The 14,696-nt window shown below is 42.4% G+C and overlaps 1 protein-coding gene across 2 annotated transcripts in view; it reads right to left on the reverse strand.

Annotated features, from left to right (window-relative positions):
- The window catches only part of BCL2 (BCL2 apoptosis regulator), a 233,255-nt gene that overhangs the window by 93,637 nt on the left and 124,922 nt on the right, over positions 1–14,696 (reverse strand). The window contains exon 3 of one of the 2 annotated variants that reach the window (XM_077269753.1): positions 5,559–8,314. The exons of the other annotated variant lie outside the window; for it this stretch is intronic. Coding sequence (XP_077125868.1) covers positions 8,291–8,314 — 24 coding nt within the window. The 3' untranslated portion in view covers positions 5,559–8,290. Of the gene's footprint in view, positions 1–5,558; positions 8,315–14,696 lie in introns of those variants that run through there. 2 annotated transcript variants of the gene reach the window in all.

The following is a 14,696-nucleotide window of genomic DNA, read 5'->3' on the forward strand; positions in this document are numbered from 1 at the left end:
TATCGGGTTACTTAGCGCGGCCCTGCAGTGCCCCACCTGTGTATAGATAAAGTCTGTTACTGCAGCTCAGGACTATTCACTTCATTAAAACTGAAGTGCAATATTAGACACCACCTAAGAGCAGCCATGTTTTTCTAATGCAATCCATAACCTTTGATAGTTTATCAGTGTATTCAGCCACATTTAATCTGAAGGGAGCCTTAAAGGGCTATTACCATCTACAAGATCCTATCCCAATATGTAGTATGTGTAATAACAATAATATTAGCAAATATCTCGAATTAGAAATGGAGTACAGTTCTTCTGATTAACTATGTGGTTTACCTCATTTGCAGGGCACTGCTGTAGCTTAGGTATCCAAGGTTACGACCCAGTAACAAGCACGTGTCACTATGTGAATGGTCATAACCATGGATACTTTAAGGTACTGCAATGCCCTGCACATGGGGTAAGCGACACAGTGAATCAGAAGAACTATACTCCATCTCTAATGGGAGGTATTTGCTAATATTATTAGTATTACACCTACTACATATTGGGGTAGAATCTTGGAGATGGGAATACCCCTATAAGTCACTGAAAAGCATAATACTTATATAGAGAGGTATAGGTTATTGGGCATTCCTTTTAAGGATAAGTACCAAATAAACCAGAAAAAGCAGTCTATCTAATCATGAAATATACAATCATTGATGGAAGTCTTGTGGCTAAACAACTTTGTTTCAAGCATATGATGCTCATTCAAACTCACCTGTGGCAAGTAACAGGTGTGGGCAATATAAAAATTGCACTTGATGAAAAAGGGGAGAAGTTTATTCAATCTTTGCATTGTGTGTCTATGTGTGCCACACTAAGCATGGAGAACAGAAATAGGAGACGCAAACTGTGAGGACTTGAGAACCAAAATTGTTGAAAAATATCAACAATCTCAAGGTTACAAGTCCATCTCCAGAGATTTGGATGTTCATTTGTCCACGGTAGACTATCTGGTGAACTATCCGTTTATATTTTAATGAAATGAAACGCTATGGCGGGAGATCCAGGCCTACAAAGAAAAGAACACATTACCTACAGTCGAACATGATGGAAATTTAAAGATGTTTTGGGGTTATTGTGTTGCATCTAACACTGGGTGCCTTGACTGTGCAAGGCATCGTGAAATCTGGAGATTATCAAAGGAATTTGGGTCACAATGTAGTTTCCAGTGTCAGAAAACTGAGTTTGTGTCCTAGGTCATGGGTCTTATAGCAGGACAATGACCCCAAATGTACTTCAAGAAGCACCCAGAAATGGATGGAAACAAAGCGCTGGAGAGCTCTGAAGTAGCCAGCAATGAGTCTGGATATAAATCCCATTGAACACCTGTGGAGAGATCTTAAAGGGAATCTGTCACCCCCCAGGCCACACATGACCTATTAATATAGGCATACAGGTAATAGAAATGTTACACTAGTCCTACCTGTATAACTCATATTAATGGTCTTGTTGCTGGGAAATGTTATATTCTTTCTTTATGTTAATGATTTCTTCCAGGCTCCACGACATGCGGTGCTTGGAAGAAATCCCTACCTCCTGTCTTCATTGTAATACTTACCCCCTCCCATCAGTGTCAGTTATGGCCCCAGAATCCTGCACCCAGTGCCCTGCACTCCCTCGGAAATACATACCTGATCCTCCCTTCTGTTGGCATTGCATTAGAGATATTCTGGCAGGCGACTTCCCCTCCAGTGACTTCCGGTGTGCGCACCCATAAAATACTCTCCCCACTTCCTCCCTGCAGTCTATGACTATGCATGGAAGAAGTGGGGAGAGCATTTATTATAGGCGGGCACATTGGAGGTCACATTGACTCACCAGCACCTGCAGAGAAGATCCCTGAGTGCAGCACCCACAAAAGGGAGGATGAGGTATGTCTTTCTGAGGGAGTGAAGGGTGCAGACGCAGGATTCTAGGGCCATAGCTGACGCTGATGGGAGGGGGGTAGTATTACAATGAAGACAGGAGGCAGGGATTTCTCCCAGGCACCGCAAGCCCTCGACCCTGGAAGAAATCATTATCATAAATACAGAATATAACATTTCTCAGTAATAAGACCATTAATATGAGGCATAGAGGCAGGACTAGTGTAACATTTCTATTACCTGTATGCCCATATTAATAAGTCATATACACTCACTGGCCACTTTATTAGGTACACCTGTCCAACTTCTTGTTAACACTTAATTTCTAATCAGCCAATCACATGGCGGCAACTCAGTGCATTTAGGCATGTAGACATGGTCAAGACAATCTCCTGCAGTTCAAACCGAGCATCAGTATGGGGAAGAAAGGTGATTTGAGTGCCTTTGAACGTGGCATGGTTGTTGGTGCCAGAAGGGCTGGTCTGAGTATTTCAGAAACTGCTGATCTACTGGGATTTTCACGCACAACCATCTCTAGGGTTTACAGAGAATGGTCCGAAAAAGAAAAAAAATCCAGTGAGCGGCAGTTCTGTGGGCGGAAATGCCTTGTTGATGCCAGAGGTCAGAGGAGAATGGGCAGACTGGTTCGAGCTGATAGAAAGGCAACAGTGACTCAAATCGCCACCCGTTACAACCAAGGTAGGCCTAAGAGCATCTCTGAACGCACAGTGCGTCGAACTTTGAGGCAGATGGGCTACAGCAGCAGAAGACCACACCGGGTACCACTCCTTTCAGCTAAGAACAGGAAACTGAGGCTACAATTTGCACAAGCTCATCGAAATTGGACAGTAGAAGATTGGAAAAACGTTGCTTGGTCTGATGAGTCTCGATTTCTGCTGCGACATTCGGATGGTAGGGTCAGAATTTGGCGTAAACAACATGAAATCTTTGGGATGTGGTGGAACGGGAGATTCGCATCAGGGATGTGCAGCCGACAAATCTGCGGCAACTGTGTGATGCCATCATGTCAATATGGACCAAAATCTCTGAGGAATGCTTCCAGCACCTTGTTGAATCTATGCCACGAAGAATTGAGGCAGTTCTGAAGGCAAAAGGGGTCCAACCCGTTACTAGCATGGTGTACCTAATAAAGTGGCCAGTGAGTGTACATCCCAGGGGTCACAGATTTGCATTAAAATTGCTGTTGGGAGACATATGAGAAACCTGGAGCAGTTTGCAAAAGAGTGGTCCAAAATTCCAAATGGGAGCTCTAAGAAGCTTGATGGTTATAGGAAGTGATTGATTGCAGGTACTGCATATACTCATGTATAAGACGAGTTTTTCAGCACTTTTTTTGTGCTGAAAACGCCCCCCTCGGCATATACATGAGTAATGGTCCCAGAAAGCCGGAAGGGAAGGGGGGAGTGGCGGAGTAGCGGGTCACAGAAGCCGGAGCCGACGGCTGTGGCTAAAGCCTGTGCCGCTGCTTTAATAGCGCACAGTGCCAGTCGCAGCCGCTGGCTGCCAGCACTCATCATACTCACCTACTGGTGCGCGCTCAGTGCTGGCACTGCATCTCGTTCTGGCCGCCGATGCCTGCAGCTCTTCCAGAGAGATCACGTGGCCCCGCTCATTAAGATAATGAATATGCACACCTCTCCACTCCCATAGGCGTGGTGCGCATATTCAGTACCTTAATGAGCGGGGCCACGTGATTGCTCGGCAGGAAGAGCTGCTGGAAGCCGGAACAAGATGCAGTGCCACTAAGGGAGAGCAGGCAGGTAAATTGGATGTTTTTTTTTTGTTTGTTTTTTTAATAACAGGAATCATATTTATGGATAAGGAGCCATGCACACCACCAGAGGGACTGGGGAGCCATGCATACAATGACAGGGACTGGTGAGCCATGCATACAATGACAGGGACTGGTGAGCCATGCATACCACGATAGGGATTAGGGGACAATGCATACCCGGCTTATACTCGAATCAATAAGCTTACCCAGTTTTTCGTGGCAAAGGTAGGTGCCTCGGCTTATACTCGGGTCGGCTTATACTCGAGTATATATGGTATTTATTCCAAAGGGTGTACAACCAAATATTAAGTTGAGGGTGCCAACAATTTTGTCCGGCTCATTTTGGGGCTGTGTGTTAAATTATGTCCAATTTTCCATTTTTTCTGGGGTTTTTTGCGTTGTTTCAACCCACACAATGGAAATAAACATGTGTATAACAAAACGTGCAATTGCAATAATTTTCTGGAACAATTTAAAGGATGCCAAAAATTAAGCTATGGCTGTATGATATATACAGTCATAGTCTAACCCTGGACTCTGCCCTGTCCTTCAAACCGCACACCCAAGCTCTTTCCACCTCCTGTTGCCTCCAGCTCAAAAATATCTCCAGAATCCGTCCTTTCCCCAACCGTCAATAAACTAAAATGCTTGTGCATGCCCTCATCATTTCCCGCCTCGACTACTGCAACATCCTTTTCTGTAGCCTCCCTGCTAAAACCCTTGCACCTCTCCTGTCCATCCTTAACTCTGCTGCCCGACTAATTCATTTCTCTCCTCGCTACTCCTCCGCTTCCCTCCTCTGCAAATCTCTTCACTGCTCCCATTCCCTCAGCGTATCCAGTTTAACTTCTTAAGACTATCCTACAAATCCATCCATAACCTGTCTCCTCCATATATCTCTGAACTAATCTCCTGATATCTTCCCTCACATAATCTCCGGTCCTCCCAAGACCTCCTTCTCTCCTCCACACTTATTTGCTCCTCACCCAACCGCCTCCAAGACTTCTCCCGAATATCCCCCATCCTCTGGAATTCTTTGCCCCAACAAGTCCGACTATCAACCACATTCGGATCCTTCAGACAGAACCTGAAAACCCACCTCTTCAGGAAAGCCTACAGCCTGCACTGACCCCGCTGCCTTCTCAGCACTACCGAAGCTACCGCCTCACCAACACTGGAGCTCCTGCAACCTATTATCTCCTTCCCCCACCATCCTGTAGAATGTAAGCCCGCAGGGGCAGGGTCCTCACCTCTGTATCAGTCTGTGATTGTTAGTTTGCTTTCTGTAAGTGATATCTGTAATTTGTATGTAACCCCCGTCTCATGTACAGCACCATGGAATCAATGGTGCTATATAAATAAATAGTAATAATATACAGCATAGATACATTGAAAATTAGATGATGGGAAAATAGGCATTACTTAACACTGACAACCACAAAGCACAATTAGCAAATCACATACGGAAAATGAGGGGTGTTAATTACAATAGCAGAAGAAAAAACAAACAAAAACAATCCTGTAAGTGCTGACAGAAAAAAAGTTTAGTGTTTAGGCAAAGTCCCACTAGAAATACCAGATAAAAATATTGGCTCATAGCCTATAATAGTTTACAAGGAATAAAGGTTCTTAGAAAAGTATAAACTAGTGATTCTTAGCAAACCACAGATCATCTGTGAGGAGAACAACATTGGTTTCCTGCTACTTGTCGTCTTACTGTATCTTATTTACATGGGTTATAAGTGTAGGATGTGACATTAACATTAACAGGCGAAGATATTAAAACACAATACCAAAAATTAAAGGCCATTTCCCCATAAATAACAAAATAGAGCATATAACCAGAAATATTTAGAAATTCTGTATTTATTTTACTTAATAATCTAATAATAATAATCTTTATTTTTATATAGCGCTAACATATTCCGCAGCGCTTTACAGACATTATCATCGCTGTCCCCAATGGGGCTCACAATCTAAATTCCCTATCAGTATGTCTTTGGCGTGCGAGAGGAAACCGTAGAACCCGGATTAAACCCACACAAATATGGGGAGAACATACAAACTCCTTGCAGATATTGTCATAATATGTGTCCAATTTTATGTGATTTGGGGTGGGATACATCGCTGCATATTTAAAGACACAATAAGGCTGCCGTCACACTACCAGTATTTGGTCAGTATTTTACATCAGTACTTGTAGCCAAAACCAGGAGTGGGACAATTAGAGGAAAAGTATAATAGAAACATATGCACCACTTCTGTATTTATCACCCACTCCTGGTTTTGGCTTACAAATACGGATGTAAAATACTGACCAAATACTGCTAGCGTGACGGCAGCCTAATACTCTGTTTTTCAGAAGACACCCAGTTTTCAGCCTCCTTCAACCAATCAGCTTGTGAATTCTAGTCCCACGGTCAAAAGAAAAAAAAAAATGAAACATTATATATATCTCTACATACACAAGTAAAGGTAATAATATCTGGCACTGCAGTGTGCTAAACGTAAATGGTGGAACGGTTTTAGCTGTAGAACTCTGTTTGCAATTTGAAGGCCGGGAAGATAGGTAAAGCGTGACAAAGCCCGCAATACATATGGAGGGCAGATAGAGTGTCAGACCCTACACTACGCATGGAGGTCAGGTAAAGTGTGTCAGACCCTGCACTACGCATGGAGGTCAGGTAAAGAGTGTCAGGCCCTGGACTCCGCATGGAAGTCAGATAGAGAGTGTCAGACCCTGCGCTATGCATGGAGGCCAGGTACAGAGTGTCAGACCCTACAATCCGCATGGAGGTCAGGTAGAGTGTGTCGGACCCTGCACTACACATGGAGGTCAGGCAGAGTGTCAGACCCTTTGCTATGCATGGAGGTCAGGTAAACAGTGTCAGACCCTGCCCTACGCATGGAGATCAGGTAAACAGTGTCAGACCCTGCCCTACGCATGGAGGTCAGGTACAGAGTGTCAGAAAATCACAATATTTTCCAAAAAAATATAATGTTAGACACTTCACCAAATTTGTATTTCCCAAAAAACCTGGGAGTAATATACTTATATCCTCGGAAGACGTGAGGTGAAAGAGTCGGGGTAGTAGGACACTGAACTTAAGACCTCTTACGTGGGGCATTTAATATACATAATTTACCCATTTCATGTTTTACATGTCTGACATCCACTCTGAGGTATTCTGGAACCTAGCATCACCTTCACCTTAGGTTAACCATTTGGGTGCGGATAAGTGTATCCTTTGCTTCAGCACTGGCACTTTAGGATCTAATACCCTTGGTTTTTCCTATATGTAGATTTCTGTCCTTGTGGAGGTTTTCCCTTTGATTTTAAATTTAGTATTTGGTTATATGTATGAATTCAATAAAAAATGTAATTTTTTAATTTACTATTGCTTGATTCTCTTCTATCCCGGGATATACAAGGGGCGTTCATTAAAAATGTCCCCTGACCCACTTCCTGTGCAGTGAGAGCAATGAAACTTGGCACAATTATTAGTTCTTCTCTAGATAGGTGCCAACTAGGAACACACACTTATCCCATCTCTTTAAGCAACTGTAAACACCTCGCTTGCAGAAGTGGACACGTTGCTCCAAAAGCCACGTTGTGACTTCGGAAATCAGAGTCTCCTCATCTGGAAAATGCTTGCCCTTCAAAAATAACTTCATTGGTGGAGGTGGAAGTCCGGTGGTGCGAGATCGGGGGAATAAGGGGGATGTGGTAGAATTTCAAAGCCATAGGAGCATGCTTCGATTTGGGCAACATGTGAGTTGTGAACTGGTGCATTGCCTTGCAGAAGGCGGATACCTTTGGTGAGTATGCTACGTCTCTTGGCTTTGATGGCCTCCCGCAATTTCCGCAGCAGTGAAGTATAGTATACCCCAGTGATCATGGTACACTTTGCTAGGAAATCCATCAATACTACTTAAAGCTGGTCCCATAATACTGTGAGCATGACCTTGACTGCCGAGGGTTGGGCACGTGCCTTCTTTGGAGGCGATGAGTCATGATGCTTCCATTGCATCTGCTGGACTTTAGTCTCAGGATCATAGTGATGGACCCAGATTTCATCCTGTGTGATCAGTCTGTTGAAAAAGTCCTCCTGGTCTCCATGGCACATTATCAAAATTATACTTAATTTTGAGATTTCTTGGTGTCACATCGTCAATAGAGCCTGAGAGCATTCGACTCGTCCCTGCTTCTGGAAAGGGGAGAGCAGCCCGGGGAAGCCAGTGAGCGGATACCTTGTGCATGTGAAGATGGTCTTGGATGATTTTTTCCAAGGACCGCACACTAATCTTGGCATTTTGAGCTAGGTAACAAATGGTTACACGGTAATTTTCCAAAATGGCGTCCTCCACTTGAGGGATGGTTTGTTCATTAATAGCAGAATGGGTTGCACTGGAATTGGAGCTGTTTGCATCGAAGTCCGACCACATTTGAATTGACGATGCCAGTTCTTGACTACATCATATGATGGGGAATCATCGCCATAAACCTTTTCCATCTCATCGAACGTCTCCTTTGGTGTGCGGCCTTTCAAGTAAAGGAACTTGATGACTGCTCTGTATTCCACTGGGTCCATTATCAGACCTCACACCACTTCAGCACCTGTAAAATCAAGACCGTTATCAGTTCTTAGTTGCAAATTGAACCTATAGAGACTTATATCATTACACAGGTGCAGTTTCAGCATCCTGTGATAAATAGAAGACGGTCAGGGAAAATATTTAATCTTATATACTTCTCCCAGGTTGTTTGGGCAACTACACATACAGGGCATATACAGAGTATCAGACATTTCACTACACATGGAGGGCAGGTAGAGAGTGACAAACCCTTCACTACATATTGAGAACAGGTGCACTACAAATGGGGGACAGGCAGATAAAGAGTAACATATCCAGCACTATACATGAAGGTCAGCTAGTGTCAGACCCTGCATTGCACATGGAGAACAGGTATATTGTGTCTGACCCTGCACCACACATGGAATGCCAAATAGCGACAGACTCCGCACTACACATGGAAGGGCAGGTAGAGAGTAACATATCCAGCACTACACATGGGAGGACAAATAGTGACAGACCAAGCACTACACATGGACGGCAGGTAGAATGTGAAAGACCCCACAGTACACAAGGAAGGCTGATAGAGAGAAACACATGCAGAACTACACATGGAAGGACAGAGTGACAGACCCTGCCTTACACATGGAAGGCAGGTAGAGTGTTAAACCCTGCACTGCACATGGAGAAAGCGGGAGGAGCAGGTAGAGAGTGAAAGTCCGCACTACAAATGGAGGGAGGCAGAGTTGAGAGTGACATTTGCCACTAACACATTGATGGAGTGCAGGTAAAGAGTGGCAGACCCCCATTACACATGAGAGGGCAGGTAGAAAAGTCACATGGAGGGCTCAGGCAATGACCCAGAGCAGCAGTGCCTGTCACTGAAGGGTGAAGGTAGAAACTTTCTACTTCTGATACCCGATTGCAGATCATCGTGCGGGATCGCATTACAAAAATGAACGGCTCTGAGGTTGTTAGTGTTCTTCATCGGCAAAAGCCTGAAGGTGCAGAAAAGTGGCATGCCGTCTATCAGAACTTGAAATTCGGAATGACTATGTGTGTGATGCACAAAGTGAGAGCTGGGAAAGTAAAAAGTTTGTCCTTGGGTCTCAAGTACATTAGGCATCTATTAGATAATTTCACCCTAATTTTTGCTGTTCAAAGTGGACATCTCAGTATTTTTATGGATGCATTAATGGCAGCCAAGTTGATTGTGATCAAGTTTTCACAGAATTTAATATGATAAACCAATCTCTTGTTAGAAATGGACTAGGAGACCCAAATGACTGTCAGGGAAGAAATGTTGGCTCCATGTTGTGGTCTCATTTGGCCTGATATTACATGTGCTGCTTGGGATTTTTCATATGGAAATATAGCAGCTTTATGGGATATCACAGTGCAAAAAAAGTGACAGGTGCTGCAAGAGCTCTATTACTGACTTAATGCAACGGCAATATATAGACAAAAAAAGCTTGCTGAGTGCTGCTGTGAGAACCGTATCAGAAATACAATGGTGGGTAATGAGCAGGACACGTTGCACGATTACATCACTCAGTTATTCAGAACTAGATTTCTTTTTAAACAATCTGAGATCTCAAGCATATACCAGTAAATTCTCTACATTCCTTTACCAGGGCTGAAGGAGGTGCTGCTCTGTTATTTATGCTCTTTAGTTCTGCTCTGCACAAAAGTTTAAAGGGGTCATCCTTGATTTAAAATAAAATGAGCTGATCTAATATACATATTCAATTATTTACTAACATGCTGCTCCAGTGGTCCCCACTAGTCCTGCAGCAGTAATGTGACATACTTCTGTCACCTGGGCACAGCAGCCAATCATTAATCTCACCAGTGACACGTGCAGGTATGGCTTAGCAAAGTGAATGGCTGTGGACGTGATGTCATCAATGATAGGCAGGAGGATTTGAATAGCTAAGCAATCCTTATTTTATTATTGTAATGCATTTCCTGTTCTCAGCTCTACAAATACACCCACACACTCTGTGTGTGTGTATATATGTGTATATATATATATATATATATATATATATATATATATATATATATATATATATATATATATACACACACACACACACACATACATACACACACTGCTCAAAAAGATGAAGGTAACACAAACAATGTAACTTCAAGGCAATCACACTTCTGTGAAATCAACCTGTCCACTTATGAAGCAACACCGATTGTGAATCGATTTTTCCTGCTGTTGTGCAAATGGAACAGACAACAGGTAGAAATGATAGGCAATTAGCAAGACAACTCCTATAATGGAGTGGTTTTGCAGGAGGTGACCACAGACCATTTCTCTATTCTGGTCACTTTTGCATTTTGTCATTGCTCTCAACCCTAGAGGTACAGTAGCATGAGGTGGTGTCTTCAGTACAACCAACAGACGTTGTTCAGGTAGTGCAGCTCATCCAGGATGGCACATCAATTCAAGCTGTGGCAAGAAGGGTACCTGTGTCTGGAGACGTGGAGGGGGCCATAGGAGGACAACAACCCAGCAGCAGGACTGCTACCTCCTCCTTTGTGGAAGGAAGAAAAGGAGAAGTGCTGCTAGAGCCCTGGAAAAATAACTCAAGCAGGCCACTAACATTCATGTGTCTGCTCAAACTGTCAGAAACGGACTCCAGGAAGGTGGTAAGAGGGCCCGACATCCACAAGTGGGTGCTGTGCTTACAACTTAGCAACATGCAGACGATTGGCATTTGCCAGAGGAAACAGAGGATGCCTGCAACATCCTCCATCATGACCAGTTTGGCAGTGGGTCAGTAATTGTGTGGGAGGCATTTCTTTTGAAGGCTGCACAGCCCTCCATGTGCTAGCCAGAGGTACCCTGACTGCCAATAGGTACCGAGATGATATCCTCAGACCCATTGTGAGATCATATACAGGTACACTGGGCCCTGTGTGCCTTGTGATGTATGACAATGCAGACCTCGTGTGGCTGGAGTATGTCAGCAGTTCCTGCAAGATGAAGGCATTGAAGCTATGGACTGGCCCGCCAGTTCCCCAGACCTGAATCGAGCACATCTGGGCCATCATGTCTCATTCCATCCAAAAATGCCACATTGCACCACAGACTGTACAGGAGTTGACTGATGCTTTAATCCAGGTCTGAGGAGATCCCTCAGAGAACATCTGCCACCTCATCAGGAGCATGCCCATTTGTTGTAGGGAGGTCATACAGGCACGTGGAGGCCAAACACAATACAGAGAATCATTTTCTTGTCTTGAGGCATTTCCACTGAAGTTGGATTAGCCTGTAAATTGATTTTACACTTTGATTTTAAGTCCAAATCCAGACCTCCATGGAAAATTAATATTTATTTACATTGATCATTTTTATATTTTATTGTTCTCAACGCATTCCACTATGTAATGAATAAAGATTTGCAATTGGAATATTTCATTTAGTGATATCTATGACATGGTATTTTAGTGTTCCCTTCATTTTTGTTGAGCAGTGTATATACCCACACATATATATATATACTGACTGTTGGCTCCTGATCTACATGTTTCACACTGGTAACCCCTTTTCCTTTAAAATGTTCTCTAGAGGCAAATTCTCAGGGAGCTCTGTGGCTTGCTCATAGATCTTAACATATCTTTACATATTAAGAAAAATGTGGATTTCTCTTGGTACTTGATTGCAGATATCAAGGTGTCATTTTATTCAACTTTCTACGATCTACATGCACATATAGAGGGCTTAGAAAAGTTGATCTTACTAACAGATTCCCTTTAAATATTTTTTTTGCAGGTTGTAGACCTTCATGAAGGAATGTGTTTTCAGGTTGTGTCTGAAGGTTTCAAATGTGAGACAATTAGATATCCTGAAACACTGAATTTCAGAGGAATCTTTGCGGCGGTTGGGTGAGGAACGTAAGAGGGAGGAGTAGCAAAAGAGATTTTGTGAGGACTGGAAATTACATGTTGCGATATTAGTTCGGAGTTGTGTGGTGGAAACAGATTATGAACAGCTTTTAAATGAGTGTTAGTATTTTAAACTGAATTTGCTGGGAAATTGGAAACTAGTGAAGGTATTGGCTAAAGGCAAAGAAATATCGAGGGGAGAAGTGAAATAATTGGGTAATGGAGTTGAGGGTAGATTGGAAGGGTGTGAGTGTTGCTTGGGAGACCACACAGGTGAATATCCCAGTAGTCATAGCAGAAGATGATGAGGGTATGCACTAACATTTGGTTGACTCGGAATTGATGAAAAGGGGGATTCTGCAAATGTTAATGGTAAATTCAGATCAATAAGATTTGCATTTATTAATGGAACAATCAGAAATTGAGTAATACTATTTAAATTAGCAAATTTCAAACTAATTTGTATGTACTTAAATTAGACAGTCATACTACACAAACAGTTAATAAATAACATTCCCCATGTCTACTTTTTGTCAGCATCATTTCTCAAGTGGTATTAGAAGGGTTTAAAGTTTAGCAGCATTTTCTCTTCCTTACATGAAATGTAAAAAACCTAGTGATTTAAAGACCATTTCACATGTGATTTGGGGGGACAATTATGTCAGAATACTCTCAATCAAGACAATTGGTGTAGCTTGAAACTTATGGTCCTCATTGCAGAATTCCAACAGGGCCTCATATGGTCCAAAGGGTTCTTCTGGGCCCACTAGGATCAAAAGCACAGATGATACTGTAACCCTTGTACCTATGTTACTTATGCCTCTGAACAAGACTCCATTTTTAAACCTACACCCCTCATAGTATTCAAAACCACAAATTAGGAAGTTTCTTAATCCTTCAAAAGAATTAAAGTTAATTAAATTAAAGGCAAATGAGAGAAAATAGACCCTACACTTTTTATGGAACTCTCCCAAACTCAGCAATACCGCAGATATGGTTGGTAACTACTGTTTGTACACACGGCAGGGCTTAGAAATGAAGAACCGCTATTTCACTTTGCCATGCCATGTTACATTTGCAGAGAACACAAGGTGCCTACATTTTTCATTTTCACAAGGGGCAATAGGAGAAAATGGACTCCACATATTGTGACATTACCCCATATGTGGCTGGAAACTACTGTTTGGGCACACGGCAGGGCTCAGACTGTAACAAGCGCTATTTGCCTTTTTAAGTGAAAAATTTACTGAGATAGTATGCGGCCACCATTTGCAGAGCTCGCAATGTGACATTAAAGAAGAAAAGCCACAGACTATACCCCATTTTGGAAATTACACTACTCAGGAAATTAATCTAAAAGGTGTAATCATTTTTAACACACAGGTGTTTCAACAACTCTTACCATTGGACTGGGTTAAAAGAAAAAATTTAATTTGTTACAATAAGAAGATTTATCTCCAAATCATATTTTTACCATGGTTAATAAGAAAAAAATAACATGTAAATTAGTACATAATTTCTACTGGGTGCAGCAATCGCCTATATGTAGTCATATACTGCTGCTTGGGCACACGGCAGGGCTCAGGAGAAAAGGAACTTAATTTGATATATGGAGGGCAGATGTTCCTGGAATAGTTTGCTGGTACCCATTGCCGAGACCTAAGATGGACAGCAGAAATCCTCCAAAAGTTCCTCATATTTTGAAAATACACCCCATGCGGAATTGATCCACAGGTGTGGTGACCATTTTGAAAGGTGTTTTCCAGAAATTAGCCGACAGTGGATATTGTAAAGTGAAGATTGCAAATGTGCCATTTTAATGCCCAACAAAATGTGCCCTCCTTGTGCTTCTGAAGTTTCGCACCCCATAACTTGTTAAAGGTGTTGTCCAAGAATTAACAATTGATGACCTATTAGTAGGATAGGTTATCAATATGAGATCGGTGGGGGTTTCAGACGCATACGGACCACCTATCTGCTCAGTGACCACTACTAAGCGTTGTATGGGCGGAACACAGCTGCCCATTACAGCGCTCAGTGGCTGCTCCGAGTACTGCAGTACATTCACTAGAATGGACGATAAAAGGCAGCAAAGGGCAGTGGCCAATAAGCAATATACGGGGCTGCTGTGTCCTACCCGGAAACAGCATTTTCAGTGGTGAAACATTTCTTTTTATTTGCACTTTATTTTGCTTATTTGATTTTTTTACAAATGTTATTGTACTTTGTAAAAAAAAATAATAATAATAATTAGTACCAGTATGTGACTTTTACTATGGGACTTGATCTTTCACTGATCTGAGGCAATGCACTGCATACTCAGGAAAACAGCAAGAATAAAATAAGAACAAAAACTGGCCACTTTCGACCTGGTGACAGATCCTCTTTAAAAACCATTAGTAAGCAAATAGTTTCTCTGATAATTCTATATTAAATATCTAAATTTGTCGAACAGAAAAACTGTCTTTTGTTGTCCATAACAATCAACCACAGATCACCATTTGTTTTACTGGTATAGTTTA

Source organism: Ranitomeya variabilis, chromosome 6 (genome assembly GCF_051348905.1).
Source record: "Ranitomeya variabilis isolate aRanVar5 chromosome 6, aRanVar5.hap1, whole genome shotgun sequence".
NCBI classification, from domain to species: domain Eukaryota; kingdom Metazoa; phylum Chordata; class Amphibia; order Anura; family Dendrobatidae; genus Ranitomeya; species Ranitomeya variabilis.